General features: G+C 43.9%; 1 protein-coding gene across 1 annotated transcript; it reads left to right on the forward strand.

Moving 5' to 3' along the window:
- Nucleotides 1-544: 544 nt before the first annotated feature.
- Nucleotides 545-1,154, forward strand: LOC106093871 (cuticle protein 38-like). The gene is made up of 2 exons (XM_013261036.2): nucleotides 545-651; nucleotides 827-1,154. Exons 1-2 carry the CDS (start codon nucleotides 640-642, stop codon nucleotides 1,151-1,153), a joined length of 339 nt encoding a protein of 112 aa, XP_013116490.2. The 5' UTR covers nucleotides 545-639; the 3' UTR covers nucleotide 1,154.
- Nucleotides 1,155-1,406: the final 252 nt, after the last annotated feature.

Consider the following 1,406-nt stretch of genomic DNA (forward strand, 5'->3'; position numbering starts at 1 on the left):
ACCTCTATGACCACCCTATTTTACTTTCAACATAAGCTATATTTGTGTGCGTAAATTTTTAGCACAATTCACAATGCTGGGTTACAAAGATTTGGCTCCTGCGACCTTAATTTGGTTCACTTGTTTTGGTTCCTTTCACAATGTATTTTGCAGATTGATAACTCTCTGCTTCTAAATAGCAAAATAATATAAACCCCAGAGATAATAAATGTTCTAGTGTGGGAGGCCTGAGCACGACTGGCTGTTATGATGTTAATAAGAAGTTCCCCAGCGACTATGCGTTTAACCACCAACACACTTGAGCGATTTGCGGCCAAACATACGCGTTGTTAATATGCATTTACATACATACATACATAGATATGTGCATATGTTATTCATTATGGCAACGTGTGAGTAGAATTTTAATTGGACATTTTTGCGGTGACGATGGATGGCCTCTGTCTTTTGTGTTGTGGTCACTGGGCCGATGTCGATAATGCGAGCCAAGAAAATTGCCTCATTTATTGCGCCAAGTGAATTGAATTCGGTTAACCACGGTCAAATGTTGGACTTATAAATACACATGGGCCTGGGGAGGAGCATCAGTAGTTAACAATTAACGCTTAACTGGAATATAACAAACCACAACATATCACCATGTTCAAATTTGTAAGTGTTCCCACAAGGGGGAGGGGGAGACAAGTGGGCTAATTACAATGAGAATATCTCTGCAACAAAATGCCCCAAACAGTTGCTAATTGATTTTCTTTCCTTTTACCCTCTTCCATTGACTACGTCTGCGTCTGGTTGCTTCGCCCATTGGACTATGTGTAATGGCCAATAGATTGCTGTCTGCTTCTTTGCCATCTTGGCTGTGGCCTCTGCCAAACCTGCTGTGGTTGCTCCTGTGGCCTATAGTGCTCCCTTGGCTTACACCGCTCCTGCTGCTGCTGCTGTGGTTGGCAGTGCCGCCTATGTGGCCCCCTATGCCTCCAGTTATAATGCCCACACCGTTGCCCATTCGGCTGCCTTCCCTGCTGCCTACACTGCTGCTTACACCGCTGCTGCCGCTCCTTATGTAGCTACTTCACCCTATGTGGCTGCTCCTTACTATGCTGCTGCCGCCGCTCCCTATGTGGCCGCCGCCCCTGCCCCACTGCTGTTGAAGTAAATTTTCTGTGATAATGATCTGTTGTTGACATCAAATATATTTTAACGTTAATGATTCTAACAATGTGCTGTTATATGGAAAGTTTTCTCCTGCCGTACTAATTTCCTCTCCACCTGTTTCATTGGAACGAAGGAGGTGGCTCATAACTAACGAAGGTTGTTTGTGCCAAAGAACATCGATACAGGGGAATGCATCATTATTTCGTAATGCGATATGGCAAAACAAACAATGGCAAATAATTGACCAAAAGCCA

This window comes from Stomoxys calcitrans, chromosome 1 (genome assembly GCF_963082655.1).
Source record: "Stomoxys calcitrans chromosome 1, idStoCalc2.1, whole genome shotgun sequence".
Lineage (NCBI taxonomy): Eukaryota > Metazoa > Arthropoda > Insecta > Diptera > Muscidae > Stomoxys > Stomoxys calcitrans.